This window comes from Passer montanus, unplaced genomic scaffold (assembly GCF_014805655.1).
Source record: "Passer montanus isolate IOZ18808 unplaced genomic scaffold, ASM1480565v1 scaffold53, whole genome shotgun sequence".
Classification (NCBI taxonomy): Eukaryota; Metazoa; Chordata; class Aves; order Passeriformes; family Passeridae; genus Passer; species Passer montanus.
This window is the reverse complement of record NW_024370263.1, coordinates 1491406-1507755: the sequence shown is the minus strand read 5'-3', so window position 1 is coordinate 1507755 and position 16350 is coordinate 1491406. Positions and strand designations below refer to the sequence as shown.

Sequence of the window (16350 nt, the reverse complement as noted above, 5' to 3'; positions counted from 1 at the left end):
AACCCTCAAATCTGGTATCTGACTGTAGCCTGGAGTAAGGAGTAGCCGGAATAGCCTGTACTGCAATCTTCAGAACAAAGGAGGTCTTGGGAAGAATGAAGATTCGATGTACATGCTTTCAGTGTTCTTGAAGAGAGGCTGTTTTAGTGGAAATAATAATCTCCTGCAATTTTATATTATTTGCAGACTGTTTAAAATTGTTCCATAGGCAGAGAATAAAGAACTTTGTTTACTGTCTTGAAGTAGAATGTCTGATGCTCCTGGGGGAGGTTATTCTTTTATTAAAATAGATACAAAATAGCTACTTTGATGGAAATACAATGCTAGGAATTGAAATGGTGATGATTACAGAAACTATAGTAGTCTAATGCAAAATAAGCCTTAGGAGATATGTGCCCTAAATGATAAATCACTGTTCTTTAACAAAACAAGAATTACTGTTACTTTATGTTTCTTGCTTATTTTACAAGGTCTTTAGCTGTTTCATCTGCGCTTAACTTTTACAGGCTGGAGGTAAATTGATTGTTGCTTTGTGTTGTAAATAGCCTGGCTTTTTTAAAGCACACTGGAGATGCAAGTACAAATCAACAGGATGGGATTCATTTGGTCTCAAAAAAGTAAAAGGAAGAGTCATGACTACTGACACCACATGCAATAACTGCACTGGAATCTGTTCTTACAGTTTGATAGTTTTGTAATCACATTGCTTTTGCTTTGGAAGCCTCCAGTAAGGTAAATGAGTATGTTATTTTGAACTGGAATTAACATCCTTCTAGCAGGCAGGGAAATACTGGTGGCATTATTCATTAGGGGTGTCATGTTCCAGCCCTATCCAGCAGCTTGTGCTTTACTCTGGATAATTAGGCATACCTGCCAAATGTTTGGAATCTGAGATGCTGAGGTGTATTTAGCAAAAAAGAGTGTCCTAAATACTGGCTTCGAAGCTGAGCACAGAGGAAGTAGTTGAAAGGGGTAATGTGTCCCAGTTTCTGCAATTTGTGATGACCTGAAATCCTTAATGATGGCATCTAAAAGCAGATAACAAAACCTTTGCATCTTTCCTACGTTAATGTTAGCTTGTGACAGCTCCAAGCTGGCAATGTAGAGAAAGTACTGGGTTTGGAGATCAAAGAACCCCCTGGTTCAGGCAGTTCAGGGGTAGGCTGGGTGACAGGCTGTCCCTTGGCTCACGGCATTCCTCAGCAGCTCACATGGTAAGACGGAAGACACTCGATGCTGGCTGGGAACCTGTCTGTGTTGAGATATCTGCCTTGAACTTGGCAAGCTTTTAGCCATTCTGATTCCTAGGACAGTCTCTTGCTAACAATAGTTTTCTCTTGTAGGAACGCAGATCTGTACTATATCTGCCTGAATCTTCATTTTAGAAGCAGCCAGAGGATAAAGCCCAGCACAGTGCTCATTTAAAGTCAATATGCTCTAGCTTGCAATTTGCTCATGTTTAAGTGCCTTGCTTTTAAGGTTTCCTTTGCCCCACAGGCAGTCAGAACACAAAGGCAGGCTCTCTATTTTGTTGTTTTTTGCTTTTTTTTTAATAAAGAAAAAGTATTGCAAAAGCTCAAAGAACAAAATATTTCTTTCCACCTTCCATCTCCTCAGGTTTATTTTCAGAAAACAGAGGGTGCCTGTATAAAGTCTAAAGGGGAACAAAGAGATGCCAGCACCTCAAGTGCAGCTGGAAATGAAGGTGGTGGATGAGCTGTGTGTGTACATACATGTGTGAGAGGAGTGAGAGGGTTCACCTTGAAGCAGTGTTGAGCTTTACAGGGATGAGGTGTTGTGCAAAAACCCTCTACACGCAACTGATTTCTTTGTTCTTGGTAAGGTTTGGTTGAGTGAAGATGAATATAAGTTCTGAGTCTCTACTGCAGTATTGTGTAAATTATTCTCTTTGGAGAAAAGCTTAAATGTGGGGTGTGAGAAAGGGAGTTGCAGTTACAACACAGTATCTTCAAGAAAAATGTGAAGAGAATAATGTATTTATTGCAGGAGTTCCCCTTCTGGAGCCATGCACAGAAGGCAGCACCATGTGCCATCTGAACTCTACCATGAAGAATTCAGCCTGTATCAGAAGTTATTTGCCATTAATGATTTGAATCCTGCAGACTGGAAGGAGGGATTTTCTTTAGGAATTCAGAAACCTTATACTCATTGATTCTGTAACCTGAGTTATTCTGTGATTCAGTGGAAATGGAAGTCGTGCCTGCTTGTATCACTTCTGGTGCCTTACCTGTGAAGGCTGTCTCTGTTGCATTTTGACTGAGGTGATTGGCAGAGGCTTTTTGTCATGGTCTTGGTTAATATTAGTGTTTACCTGAAAATGGGAGTGGCTTCCTTACTGAAGTTGGAGTTCCAGAAGGTCAGAATACAGCTGTAAATACAGGAAACCTGGGCAGGGACGTCTCAGCTTGTTTAAAGAGAAATAATAGATCATACAAGAATTAAATGTGGACCTTAATGAGACATCAGCAGAAAAAGTCACTGGGGGCTTGCACGAAATATGGCACAGCAAAAGGGGAAATCCAAAGGCTGTAGCTGGGTTGAAATGCACTTTTTCTAAATGATACAAAATGTAGTGTTGTAGTTCCCTGGTGATGAAGCTGTTCACACATGGAGGATATTTAAACCTTTATGTAGTTAGGCTGAGCACCTCTATTACAACAGGTTCATCCCAAGCCTTTTTATTTTCATGTGATATGAAGAGATAGAGTGGATTTGTCCAGACTCTGCTTTTGGCAAAGTGTGTGCAATTTGCAGTTTTGGGCTCTGTGTCATTCTTCTTGGATTTTCTGGGTTTTGTTTTTAAAATATATGTGTAAAAATATGTGTGTGTTTATATAGTCCTTAATAAAGGATATTCTTTGCATGTCTGTTTGACAGGATGTGCCAAGAGAAGCCCTGCTTTGGCTTTAAAGCCTGTGTAGCCAGATCCCTTCAGGGCTTGTAATGAAATGATCGGTTTGTAGTTTCATTTTACGTGGCTGAGGATTCATAATGCTGGGCAAAAGTCTGAGTTCTCAGTGAGTAAGCTGATTCTTTATTGGCCTCTTGCTGGGAAACTTCTGAAAGACATTCATCTTCCAAAGGGAGCTCCTCTGATTTCTGTGCTGGAACACACAATTGCATAAGAAAAAGGAAGGTTCAGACGCCGGTGCTGGCGAGCAGCAGAGCGTTCTCTTTAGGCAGCATCCCTGCAGGAACCCGCCTGTGATCTCCCTTCTTTCTGTTTAGATTTTATTATGTTGTCTATCTGTTAAAAATTTAAATAAGCTTGTAGCCAGTTAGACCTTACAGACTTTGTGAAGATGTAGGAAGGGAAGAACTTCAGTGAATTAATCTCTAGCCATGAATTTTTTCTTTAATTATCATCGCTTTGGGCAGTTTGAGAGAGGTGTCTATTTAATTGTAGGTGTTGATGCTTTATAGCCTTCTCTAGTCTCCAACTGAGTGTACTTTATCAAATGTAAAGAAGCTTTCAATGGTGTGTAAGATTAACTGCTCTGAAAGCCAGCAGGCCTGTTCACTGCAGAACTGAAAGAATGTTTCTGCAGACAAAAATTCCACTCCTTCTATGCTGAAGAAAAGAAGAAAGCTTAAAGCAGATTTAAATATAAGATAGTAATCTCTTAGTCTGTTGCCTGTTAGTATGAGGTACTTGATAGATGCTTCACATGATTTCTATTTGCTGCACTGAGTCCAGTCATACCAGCACAGCTGCGACAAGCTTGTCTGAAACAGGAGGTACACATTTCTCTGAATCTCTGCTTGCAGATTGTTGGGTAAAATGTGGTTTTTCCAGTCAAAGAAGCTGAAATCAGTAGAATAGTTATACCATGATGGTAGAAGTGAGAAGTTAATTTTTTTTTACCTGCTTCTTTATAGGAACAAAGCCCCAGTAACCAGACTTCAATAGCAATGATGCAAGAGCCTCAAGAGATGGTGGAAGAGACAGTTACTGTGGAGGAAGACCCAGGCACTCCCACTTCCCACGTGTCCATTGTCACTTCTGAAGATGGAACCACAAGGAGAACTGAAACCAAGGTGAGAGGTTAATAACCACTGAGGAGAATGGCAAAGTGCCATCTAATCGTGGAATAGAAATAGCAGGGAGTAGCCTGAGTGATGACAGTCATGCTATTGTGATCCTCGTTGGTTCTGAGCATCGTGTTTGCCAGCAGAGCTGAGTTCAGGGCTTTTTCAGTTTCACCTCTGTGTCTAGATTGCTCCCTATCAGCTGTGCTGATACTGCTGTTCATGGAGCTGTGAACTGAACAGTAGAAATTATCCAGGTTAACCAAACAAAAACACCAGAACCCCTTCTCAGGCTGATTATTCTTGTAATATTCACTTCATTCTACTGAGGCACTTCTCAGCATTGCCCTGCAAACAAAAATTGATTAATTGGTAGGGCTTGGCTGAGGAAAATATGTCTTCAATTAGTGACAATCTATAAAAACATTATGTGATTATGCATTTGTCCTGTAGCACAAGAAGCAGCCTGTGTAAGTAAAACCATAGCATTTAAAATCTGCAACAATCTTGTGAATGGCATCTTACTCCTAATGCATGGGGAAAGCTGGGTGTGCTCTCAAGTGACTGTACCTCAGGTTTGGCTGGATTACAGGTGTGGCAGCGTTCTAATTTTCCTGATATCTTTTTGTGCCTTGTGTAAGGTAATTGTACAGTCTCTGTTGAGCAGGTGCTGTGTGTTCGTGGCTGCCTTGCATGCTTTCAGTACCACTGGAACGTTACAAAGATAAAGGGTGATTCCCTTTTTAAAAACTTCTAAACAGGACTGATTTTTAAAAAATGGGAGAGGATTGTTCAACTGCTTTCTGTGTTAAAAGGACTTGAAGAGAGGTCGCTGTGTAAATTAGTGTTTATTTTCACTGAGGTTCCAGGTTTGCAGTCCTCTAGGATGTCTATTCAGGACATCAGATCCTGAGGTTGAAGTAAATGAATGTTGATTTCCTGAGGTCAGTAGACCTGTACAAATTATAATAAACTGAGTATCTGGTTTAATAGTTGTTGCAGTTAGTTACAAGGTAAATATAACTGGCCTATTTTCTCACTATTGGAAGGAGATTAAGGTCTTAAAAATAAAACAGATGAACAAAAAAACCCCGCATTTTTATTAGCTCTTCAACTAATCTAATGTATTTAATTTGTTACTTACATGAAAGAAATGCTATTTTCCTTCTAGTGGCAGCAACAACAACTGTTATTTGCAGGAAGGAAGTGATAAAATTACAGTGGAGATGGACATCTTTTTATATGTACTAATAGTAGTGCATAGTTTTAGGAGGCTGCAAGGGCATAAGATTATAGCTATGACTGTAAAAATAGAGGTGAGGCCATGCCTCACCTAGATAACAGGACCACATGGAGTGAGCAGTTTGTCTGGAATGGTTGTGGCACTGATAAAAGCTGCGTGTTTGTCACGGCTCAGAGGTGTGATTTTCTCCTCTGTGCTGGGGACCTCCTGTTCTTCCATCTTCCCACAGGAGAGTACAGTGGCAGCTTCAAAACAGGCATTGTAGCTGCATATGGGAAAGGAAAATTGAAAAAACAGCAACCCTGGAGCTACTGTTCCATTTCAAAGAGCAAGGCTTTCTTGTGCTACTGCAGGTCATTGCGGGCACTGAAGTGTGTCCAGGACGGGGCTGGGATGTGCAGATGTCTTACTCTCCGTTTGTGTTGTTTCAGACAATGCCACTGACTGCAGCTTAAGTGCTACCTGGAGCTGTTTCCTAGTAATTCATTGCTACAAGGACCAGCAAAAAAATACTAAAATCCTAGTTGTTGAGAAAAGTGATTCTGAAATGTCAAAACACAGCCTGGCTTAGCCCTGACTCTCAGAAGAGGTGCTGAGACTTTGCTGGGGTTGTTGCCTCTGATATGGTTTTGTTTTGACTTCTCCTTGCTATGATAAAAAGGCATAGATTTAACAGCTCTTAGATACAAGTCTCAGGTCAGATTTTACATGTTTTTTACATCACTTTGGTCTTCAGCTTGCATTTTGTTTTGGTAGGGACTGTGAAAATGAAAACTGTGTCACTGGGGCTTAGTAGCATCAGTTAATTGCCCTGGAGTTAATTGTCATTGACACAATAATTTGTAATAGGTGTCGTCATGGTGCTTTCATAGCTCAAGCTATTATGTGTGGGAGCCTTACAGAGAATGTTACATTTCCTGGTTCCTCTGTGCAGTGGCAGAATTCTGACTTTGCTGCTCAGAGGAGGGTGCTGAAGAAATCTTCCTGGCATGGGAGATGCTGCTGGCCATCCTACATGCCAGAAGGAGATGTTGAGCCCAAAAGCTGCAGTTTTGTGTCTCTGCCTGTTCCCTCACAGATCTAAAGAAATGGAAAATACACTTAACAAATCCCCCCCAAACCAAAAACCCCCACATGAATCTTGCCTTGCATTGTGTGCAGGTGGTACTTGTCCTTGTAGAGGAGCAACATTTCCTGTGGTGGGAATCCTCACATCCCTTTTCAGTACTCTCCAGTGTGTGAAGTTGAGATGGTCACACTGTGCTCAGGGGAGTAGGTTTGTGCTCACCTTTTCTTTTTACTCTGAGCAATGGCCTTTGGTGCTCTGCATTGCTGTGCATGCTCCAGGCCCCTTTAAGGAAGGATTTAGAGCCTGCTTTTGTTGTGTCTGTAACTAAGGGCTCTGCTGGGCAGTGTCAGCCACAATCTCCAGCAAATCTGTCTTGCAAAGAAGGTGGTGGCATAAGATACTTCCTCTGACAGAGGAAATAACACAGGTCATGGCTTTTTAAGAGCCAGAGAGACCAGAGATGTTTTTCAAATGTATTCTTTCTTTGCTGGATAGTTTATGTGGGGATTTGTCAACCTAATGCCATTTTTTGATTATTAAAAGGAAATTATCACTTATTTTTGCTAAATTGTGTGAATTTCTGGCTTGCTGGAGAGTGATGCTTCTGAAATTCTTCCTCTTGAAATGCAGCACAGCAAAGGCTGTAAACGTGAATGCTCCTGGATGCTGCTGTTCCTTTATTCTGTTCCTTCCCCAGTTGTTTCAAACCCATTATTTATAGAGGTTATTCTTTTCAATAGTGTGTTAAGTAAACAACCTTAATCTAGATGCATTGACAGTTTTGCTTTGCTTTTCCCTCATCTTTGAAAATGCCTGTAGCAGTGAAGCAGGAAAAAGGCGTAATAGAATTTAATATTTGACATATTTTAAATAGAGAACATCTGCCTTTTCAAAATGAGATATCTCTGGGTAATTTTCTCCTACCTGTTATTCTTTTAGTGTTATACTAAGTCCCTACATAGCATTCATTGCACAAAAGATGTAGCAGATAACACTTCATTTCAACTTTATAATATCTCTGGAAGCCAAATACCTATCAAGCTAAAACAGTGAAAGTCACCTTGGGGAGAGACTTCCACTTCTTGCTGCTGGCTGGAGCACTGCCAGGTGTTAAAGGGAGCCTGTTGTAAGTGGCTCAGGAGAACTCAGTAAAGCAAATTAGAAGTGTGTGTGTTTGTGTAAATGTTCACTTTTTTTTTCTTTTTTCAGGCACCTTTTATTTTTATCTTGAAATGCCAAAAGATTGGAGAGATTTAGGTCACTGTTACTCATTGAAATTGATATTTTATCATAGCAAACTGGGAAATCAATCTGTATACAAAGTTGTTTAATTTGTAGTCCATCCATTTTCTCTGAGCTTTCCAATACTCAGCAGGTCCATCTCATTCCCAGCAGTGATTAACTGCTTTTCCCAACACCTGTTGATAAGAAAGTGGTTGTTACCAAAATTCTGGTTGTGCTGGTGCCAGGTACCCCAAGAGTTCTTAGCAACTTTGCAGGAAATTCAAAGGAATTAGGCAATAGAGCCAGAAAGGATTTTAGCTGAAGTTGAGGGCCCTTTCAGAATTTGAAATACTAGGCTTGAAATTGAAGGGGAGAGATTTCAGCTGTTGTTTTGAAAACCTGCAGGGTGAGTTCTTCCACAGCATTTAATAGAAAGGCAATAGCTTCAACCTGCATGGGCTGATAAATTTTTACAGTCCATAGTTCAAAAATATGCTCACAGAAATGTCAGGATGCTCAGATCCTCCTGCGTTCCTTCTCATCTGATTCTTGGTTTAGGAGAGTTTCAACAAGATTGTTTTCCCCTCAGCTTTTATAATGCAGTTAATTTATTTTTTTAAAAAATAGAGGCAAAATAAAACCAGCCTCAAAAACAAAATGGAAGGCAGAATTACAGATAAGATGACTTCATCTGACCATGATAGCCCAGTTCCACAGAAATCTTGGTACTGTCTTTACACTCTGTGACTGAGCACTGTGAGGCACTTACTTTTACCATATGCACAGGCATCCAGTAAGTCCAGTTGTTGGATAGTTTAATGTTTTTTCTTCCATCCTCCTACATAAATAGGGGGATGAGGGACAGAAAAATACAGAAGCTGCTTCAAATGTGTGACTGTTTCCTTTATGTTCCATTGGCAAATGTATTTCCAGAAACAAAATTAGTAAAACCATTATCATGGGGCCTGTAAGGGAATTATTTACTAAAATAATTGTTATTTGTGGGGTGAACAATGTTAAGGTCAGTAAACCTGAATTATACTTAGATTTTGGGGTGTGGAGAGTAGCAATGAAAGCACTGACTTGAGGTATCACAAAAGTGTCCTGTAGCTGAAATCTTGGTATCTGTACAGGGAATAAAGCATTACAAATATATTGTAAGCATACTCAGACAGCCTCTTCATAGGGAACTACTCTGAAGCTTTCTTCTGGTACTCCGAGATTGGGGCATTTAAACAATTGAGCATCTTTGATTTGTCATTGGGCTGAAAATACCTTTTTGCACAGGTTTTCTTTAGGGATAGAAAGTAAACAGAGGAAGTCAAATCACACTCAAAGTAACTTGTAACTCTCCATTTTTTATTAGAGTACATCTGCAGTGAGGAATTGATGCTAATAAATCTTTTTTAAGACTGGGTGCATCTGAAGGATCAGGTGTCTCTCAGATAAGGCAGTCTGTTGGGACTTCATTTGGAATAGCTTCATTCTCTCTGGCTAATGCATCAATATTAAGGAAACCACAAAATGTTGGGAGAGAAGATTAGTGTGCTGTTAGCTGCTCAAGATTGTCTGTGTTCTTTTGAGAAATACAAATGAAACATTCCCTTAAGCAGGATTTCCTGAAATAAACGTGTTTGGTTTGTTGGTTGGGTTTCTTCTTTTGCTTGGAAACCTTTCATTAAATGGACCTTCATCTGTGTGCTGGCTAATTGCTGCCAAAAAGCTTCCCTTTATTGTCCTGTCAGCAGCAAAATCTGTTTATCACATGATAAATCTTCTGTCTCAATGCCTCCGCCTGACAAATGAGGCATGAGTGCAAATGCTCCCTCTCTTTCAAAATACAGAACAGCTCTGTTGGATTGCCCCAGTGTAACACCTTTAGCATTACTGAATACTTTCATACTATGAGAAATACGTACTTTAATGCTTGAGTGAAATGTTCCTTTTTATGTGTCCGTCCAAGGGGGTTTTGATTGTCCTGATACTTTGTGTTTGCTGCTGGGTGCAGTGTTCAGAAAATAGTAAGAGGTGAAGCTGTGCTAATGCTGTAAACTTGTTTTTACATGTGCTGTGCTGCCTGACACTGAGTGTGGCTTTTTGATGAGCCACAGCCATTGAAAGCCTGTCTGTGCTAGTCTGAAAGACAGGAAAATAAGGCCAAGTAGATATAAATTGCAACTAATCCCTTGCATTCTGTGTTGGCAATTTAAACTAAAAACCCAAATCTCTGTAGAGTGCCAGAGCATGGTACAAAACTCACTGAGGGTAACTGGCAAGTCACACATTGTCTAGGAGGTGATTTTCAGTGATCTGAAATTCTGCATTGTGGTTTTTGTGTATTAGCCACTGTTGGAGACAAGTCCTGTCTGTAATGTTTCTGTGATTGTCACCTTGTCCTGCTTGCCAATAACATGGAGCAAGTCTTTGATGAAGGTGCACCTGATCCTGCAGGACTAAGTTTATTCCTCCTTTTGTGCTGTTGCTGCAGCCAGAGGAGGTGTGCTAGGTACTTCCTATTTTCTGATCTTAACAGCTTTAGGAAAAATGACACGTGACAAACTGAGCAAGCATGGCAGCTCGTGTCTGAAAAGCAGAGCTTGGGCTTGGATCTGTTGTGTAGTGCTGAAAGAAGGAGCTTTGTGAGATTATGCAAGGGCACTTCTTGGCATTTGGAAAGCTCCTTCCTTTTTCCTTTCCGAGCATAAGTATCCATTTCTGATTCATTAAACTGCTGACATCTACCTTAATTCCTGTTCTTCCCATTACTGGTTCCCAAATTCAAGAACACAAAGGCCCAGCGTTTTGCATCCAGTTTTGTCATGGCTTTGCAAAACTCACATAGTTCAGGCCTGAGAAATGTCGCTTTTTCTGCTCTTAGAAGATCACTTATGAATATGGTACTTTGAATAAAAGTATTGTTTCTGACTTCAGTAGGAGAACACTGAGCTGTGTTGCTTTGTGTGTATCCACTTCACAAAGAGCTACTGTAAACTCTGCCAGCTCTTTCTGTCCTCTCACTGCTGAGTTTATAAAAGCTGTGACAGTGGTCACGCTGACAACTGAGCGGAAAGGAGCAGTATTGTACACAGGTAACAAGCAAAAACCCCTGTTGGATTGTATGTCATTAAATAAATGTTGATTTTCTGGTTTCCTTTCTTCCAGTTATTAAAATGTGTACTTTGAAAAAGGGAGAAAATACTCAGAGGCATGGAAGGATAGCATTTTTCCTGATGTTTACTTGCTGAGGAAATCCCTTTGTATTGATGAGGAAAATTCTTCCAGCTCTGGCTCAAATTAGATGCAGAGGTCATGTTGGTACCTGGCAATGCTGCATTTAGCATCGTGTTGCTGTTAATTACACTGCTGGTGGAGAGGCATTTGTGCTGCTTTCAGTCTTGTAGGATTTCATTACTTCATTATGCTGAAGTATCATTTGCTCACAGATGTGTGTAGGAAAAGAAACGCTGTTTGGGTGAATCTTTTTTCTGTTTGGGGTTTCTGGGTGAAAACATCTGGCTAGAGGACATGTCTGGAGCCACTTCAAGAGATCTAGTCTAATTATTTTGCCTTGTAGTAGCTTGGCTAATCTGTTGCAAATCTAAATGTTTAAATTGGATCATGTAGGTCAAAATACTTATTTGGACTTCAGAGCCACTGAGCAATCCAGGGATACATGTTGTGGGTTAACGTTTCCCTTGAATGTAGCATTTCATTCTGAGGCTTACATGAAGAGTCATTTGCTGATGCTTATTTATATCTGTAATAGCTTAGAAACCCCAAATACCTTTTACGAATTTTGTATTCTTTCCCTGGTATGTGCAGTGCTGTCAGGTATGTTGATTTTCCCTCTCATCTTTGTGGATGTGCTGTTTTGTTGCTTGGTTGGGCTGAAAAGTCAGCACTTACTAGGGTTAGGGTAACTTTATATAGGTTAAAGTAATTTTTTGGGGGTTAGGGCTACCAAGGATAGACTGGCGTGTGCTGGACTTTGTTCTTCCCAAAAGAGCTTTTGCTGGTCACACTGGAAGGCAGTACAGAAGTTGATGGAGCCCAGATACCAACCCAAACAGAAGGCCCTTTGCTAGTTTGTAAATACAGTGGCTTTTGTCCAGCACTGCTTTAAACAGATTACCAGACATTTGCCACAAAGGCAGATGGTTCTTGCAAAGTTTTAAGGACTCTTTGTTCTTACCCTTCAGCAAGAAGCCCTGAATGCAAGAGCCCTCTGGACATTTACTATTTTCAGTTTTTGCAAATTCTGTTTTGAAGTTAAATGCGATTTATGGAAGTAAAGGTAAAGCTGTATTTGTATGCAGATTTTTCTTCAGTGTTTTAAACAAGTTTGTCTAGGATGTTTAGATAGCTGCAATTGCAAAAACAGTCTCTTGTTAGTGTTCATGATTGCAAATTTGTTAGTCACCAAAATAATGACAACAGCTAACTATTGGGCTTGTGTGGTGGTTGGTGGATGTAAGAAGATCAAAAAGAGAAAGCAGGTGTGTTGTCCACAATCCTGAAGCCCAAAACTTCTCTGTTCGAGATCATACCTTCCTAAATATTCCTGCCAAATTTGAGCTCTATCAAATTACACAGAGGTGCAGACTTGATGCAGATCAGGCAGAAGCACATAACTCCATTTTTGTTAAACTAGAGAATGTGATGTAGTATTTGTGCTGTAGCTGTGGAAGGACAGGTTGTGGCTCCACAACATAGTAAAGTTTTCTCTTAGGACAGATGTCTTCTGAAAACGTTTTGGGGCAGTTTGAACTGGTATAATGACATTGTGCTGCTTCCATGTGCTGTCATATGACTGCAGTGATTTTGATTTGGTAGTAAGAGCACAGAGTGCTTTTTTTCCGAGGTATTTTTTCACTGTTCATTCCAAAAGCTAACAGCTGAGCTGATTGCTGCAGCCTTGCCACAGGCACGGTGCAGGAGTTTGCTCTGTGGTGCTCTCTCCCCATTCTGCTCCTCCACCTCCCCGTGTCTCACCACATTATGCAGCAAGCAGAGCATTAACACATTTACTTGCTGCTTCCTGCCAGGTTACCAAGATGGTCAAGACGGTCACCACGAGGACGGTGCGGCAGGTGCCGCTGGGGCCGGACGGGCTCCCTGCCATGGACGGCTCCTCGCCCATGGGCAGCTACACAGACTCCATCGACAGGAGGTACCTGAAGAATGGGGAGCGCTTCATCACCCCCCAGGCCTCGTCCACCCTGACCCGATCCTACAACAGCTACAACGACTCGTACCCCGAGAGCCACGAGGGCCAGTACCGCCCCTACATCGGCCACGACGGCTACGGAGACCTCTCGGACAGCTACGGCAGCTTGTCCCGCGGCGTCGGCTACCGGCCCCGCTACGCCTATGTGCCCGGGGGCTCCTACCGGCCCGACGATGGCAGCTTCACCCTGCCCAGCAGGAGGGAGAACTACGGCCCCGTTGCCCAGCCCCAGGTGCCGGTGGGCAGCAGCGCTGACCTGAACCGCTCTCAGCCCGAGCGCTTCCAGCCGGAGCCCTATGGACTGGAGGATGACAACCGCAGCCTGGGAGTGGATGATGAGGGCTATGAACTGGATCCCGATTACTCCACTGTGAACAGGAGGACGTCTGCAGGTGTGCCAGAGAGAGGAAGGCCTCACAAAGGAAGGTAAAACCCGTTTGTTTTTTACAGTGCTGTTCCGCAGCTTTTGCTTATTTGATCATGTGCATTCAAACTCTGTGATTTGGTATGTTCTGGAATTACTTGACAGAAAAAGCAGCCCATAAATGACTGGAAAACACACGAAGTATGGAAGAGAGGGAGGGTACCCTTTCAGTGATTCTGGGCTGCTTAGTTCAAGTTGAATTTAGAGAGAAAGATGACCTTGTACAAGAAGACAAAGTTACTTTTTTTTCCCTCTTCCTGAAAAATAGTTGTGAATGCACTGTGTCGTCCCAGAGCTGTCCCACGCTAGCAAGGTGAAAAGAGAGGTTCGTGATCTGTGAGGCTCCTGATGGGTCTGGTTGTGTGCACATCTGCCAAACAAAAGCTTTGAACAGCTGGTTGGGGTTGCAGATGAACTGATCCCTGGTGGTGAAGGGGTGCCAAGCTGTCTTGTGAGGTGTATGACAGCCTCTGCCCAGATCCTGTGCTAACCACACAGCTGTCTGACCAGGTTGTACTGAACCTCACAGATCTTAAAGACTAGATCATTATTTTTTGTCCTGTGCCTATAGAAGGGGAGAATAGAGTATCTGTGTTGTTTTCAAAGTGACCAGTTACAAATTACTTCTGGTTCAGCCCAGTTTCTAAGGAATGTTCTATTTTATGCCATGTTTTCCGGTATTAGTTGTTTGTGCTGTGTTCACAGCTAGCTGCTCTTGCATTTGAGAATAAAACCCAACAACCCCCAGGCTTGAGAAAAGTGTCCTGCTACTCAGCTGAAAGTCATCTTGTACAGACCTGAAAAACTTGTAATACTTTGTTTTTTAAGGGGTGTACAAATTTTACATGTGCCTGCTTGAAGTCATATCCTCATGATTCGTGTTTTGATATGGATTTAGTTTTCATTCTTTTCCTTTTAATTTAGAATAGTTTCCAGAGCTGTAAAGAGTCTGGATTCACCTGTCTCTGTGTGTAGACAATCTTAGACTGAACATTTCTGACCTCAGGCTTTGCTGCATCAGCAGCAGTTGTTGGAGGGATTTGTGTTGGCCTTTTCGTTCTCTGAGAGTCCTCCTCCTTGGAGACGCTGTGTTATTCATGCTTTTGTGGCTCTGTTTTCCCTCCCTGTTCTGGAAGTTCATTCCAGAGCTAGAATCAAACACTTCCAGGTTGTCATCTGTACTTGTGAGAGTTAAAAAAAAATCCAGTGAAAAGGTGTTAAGGCATATCTCCCCAAACACCCTTCAAGTCTATTGTGACATCTTTGGTTTTGCAGGCTTACCTAGCAGTGGAATCATGTCCCTCCTGTTCTGTGGGGCTGAAGGAAATAGCTGTAGTGGGTGCCAGAATCCTGCTCAGCGTATCAGACTTGTATTTGTGCTTCCCTGAACTAAGCAAGTTTACAATTCTTGCTAAAAGAAGTCAGGCATCAACACTTTTAAATTTTTATTAACATTTTTCAAACTGTATGCAAAATGAATAATTCAATATATTCTTAGAACCTACCCATTTGCATTTTAAAATTTGGTGTTTTTATTAAACATCCCTTTGATTTATTGTTCCCTGCAGTTTGGATAGGACCAATTCATAATTTTTCTTCTACATTTCTTTTCTTGTGAGGTTTTTTCCATATTTAATGTGATCAAGAGGCTTTGACAAATAATTAGCCTGACTGTGGCAGCAAACTTTAGCTGTTGAGAACATAAGAAGATTGTATGAGGGCCTCTTCATAAGCAGTTACTTTTTGACATTTCAAAGAAATACTTGAACAATTCAATAAACCTGCATTTCAGATATGCTACTGATCTGCAAGAAAATAAAGACTACAAGTAGTGCTTTGTACTAGATGAGGGTAATTGCTAATTTATTACTCCTCTCTAGTTTTTTTTAGATTTTTATTTCTGTGAAAATGATTAAATGAATGTGATTAATTGATGTCACTTTTGATTTCCAAAAGTTTGTATGTGCAGAGCAGGTTTAACAACAACTCTGTTGGATGCTGTTCTGTGTTGCACCGACTTTCAGCATCTGAAAGCATCAGTGTCCTGAGCAGAATTCCTCCACTGATGACTCACTGAGCCTTTGTCTCATGTTCTTCCCAGTAGGTGCTACTTCATTAGTAGTTTAAAGGTAAAATGAGAGTCCTTACTCTCAGTTGCTGTTCTGAGAGGGCTTGAGTGGAGGTTTCTCATGGGAGTCTGTGCTGGTGAGTCTGATTCCCTGTGTGATGAGGAGGCAGCCCAGCTGTGTCTGGAGGGGTTCCTAGGCAGGGGGATTACAAGTACAGATTGTTCTTTCCAGCTCTTGCCTGCTCCATTTGATCACAGAGATAAATACCTATTTGTGCTTTTCTTCTGTCATCACCAGCCTCATTTTAAGGTACTTATATTTCATTTTAAATTGGGGAAAAATGTGCCTCCTCACAAACATCTCCAAATCCAGATAAATGCACAAAGGCAAATATTCCCTCTGCTGGCTCGTCATTGCTTGTGGCTGAGCTTTCTTCTTTTCCTTCATACTGAGTCTCTCCTCATGTAAGATACATCATTTTCTGCAAGAGCACCTGGCACTTCCTGTTCTTCCTCTCTGCTTATGCTCTGGTTTGGTGTAAATCAGGTTGCATAATAAACTGGGGTTAGAGAAAAGTATTTGGGGGTGTATAGTATTGAAGTAATGTTACTCAAGTTTACTTATGAATGTATTTACACATCTTTAATTGAGTTTGTGCCTTTTTTTCCTTCATGTGATAGGTTCCCTTTGTTATACTAGGTGTTTTATTATATTTTTTTAAAACGTCTAATTTTACTGTGTGCTGGATATTTTGTATACCGTCCTTTTTGCAAGAGAAGCAGGAAGTACTGAATACTTTTATTCACAAAAACATCCCTACTACTATTCGAATATTTATTAATCATTAAATTGAAATTAACACAAACAAGCTGGAAAGAACTGGCAAGTCATAATTCATCTTACTGATTTAAATAACTTCTGTTCAGTTTTTTCTTGCATGGGTGGTGATTTCTTCCCAGAGTGGACCACTGCATTCTGCACTTGTATGAGCATTCATGGGACCTCTTTTTTCCTTAAGAGCTCTGGAGCAGCTATTGACAGTGT

The 16350-nt window shown here is 41.2% G+C and overlaps 1 protein-coding gene across 7 annotated transcripts in view; it reads left to right on the top strand.

Annotated features, from left to right (window-relative positions):
- The window catches only part of ARVCF (ARVCF delta catenin family member), a 250175-nt gene that overhangs the window by 158348 nt on the left and 75477 nt on the right, over nt 1–16350 (top strand). For all 7 annotated transcript variants that reach the window (XM_039724775.1, XM_039724776.1, XM_039724777.1 and 4 more), the window contains 2 exons: nt 3901–4059; nt 12632–13239. In XM_039724775.1, coding sequence (XP_039580709.1) covers nt 3901–4059; nt 12632–13239 — 767 coding nt within the window. The remainder of the gene's footprint in view (nt 1–3900; nt 4060–12631; nt 13240–16350) is intronic.